Source organism: Penaeus monodon, chromosome 15, assembly GCF_015228065.2.
Source record: "Penaeus monodon isolate SGIC_2016 chromosome 15, NSTDA_Pmon_1, whole genome shotgun sequence".
NCBI classification, from domain to species: Eukaryota; Metazoa; Arthropoda; class Malacostraca; order Decapoda; family Penaeidae; genus Penaeus; species Penaeus monodon.
Window position 1 is genome coordinate 12832726 of NC_051400.1, and position 617 is coordinate 12833342.

The window sequence follows — 617 nt, forward strand, 5'->3', positions numbered from 1 at the left end:
GCTGCAAAAAAAGTTCTATACACTGAGCCACAATCACACATGCGCTCATGCTCAAGCTATCATTGCAGCCCAAACCAAGAACATTACAGACGCAAATATCGTTTGTTCCAGCAGCGAAGACCACTCACAATAGCAAAGGAACGACGAGGATGAAGGGCAAAGTAACGTAGAGCTGCAGCCACCGCCAGTCTCTGACCTGGGAAGCCACACCCCCCCACGCCATTGTACCGAATGCCCAAGGGAGACCAGTCAGAATACCCACCACGGATCGGTATTTGACTTCGCAAACCTCCAGGGCTGGAAGAGAGTACCCGTGTATCAGTTCTCTATGCATTATTCACTAAAACAGTGGCTCCCAATGATAAACCCTATATACTAGTAATAAGAAATAAAGTAAATTTATATCAGTAAATAAATTATTAATTAAAACAATCTGAAAATGTGGCTACGACATGGAAATGTAGCGTTGGGTGTTTTACATGTATGTTTCAGAACACAACCTGTTTGCCTTACGCAATTATTGTCTTTGTGAGCAGTCACTTGTGTTGTACAGAATATTTAGCAGAGTAGTCTCTCTCCAATCAGATATATAGAGGAGCTAACTTGAATTAAGCGAA

General features: G+C 42.5%; 1 protein-coding gene across 1 annotated transcript in view; it reads right to left on the reverse strand.

Annotated features, from left to right (window-relative positions):
* LOC119582223 (organic cation transporter protein-like) overlaps positions 1–617 on the reverse strand; it is a gene marked incomplete in the record, with an annotated part of 25446 nt that overhangs the window by 9277 nt on the left and 15552 nt on the right. Inside the window, 1 exon segment of the mRNA XM_037930454.1 lies at positions 129–297. Within this exon segment, the coding sequence (XP_037786382.1) occupies positions 129–297 (169 nt within the window).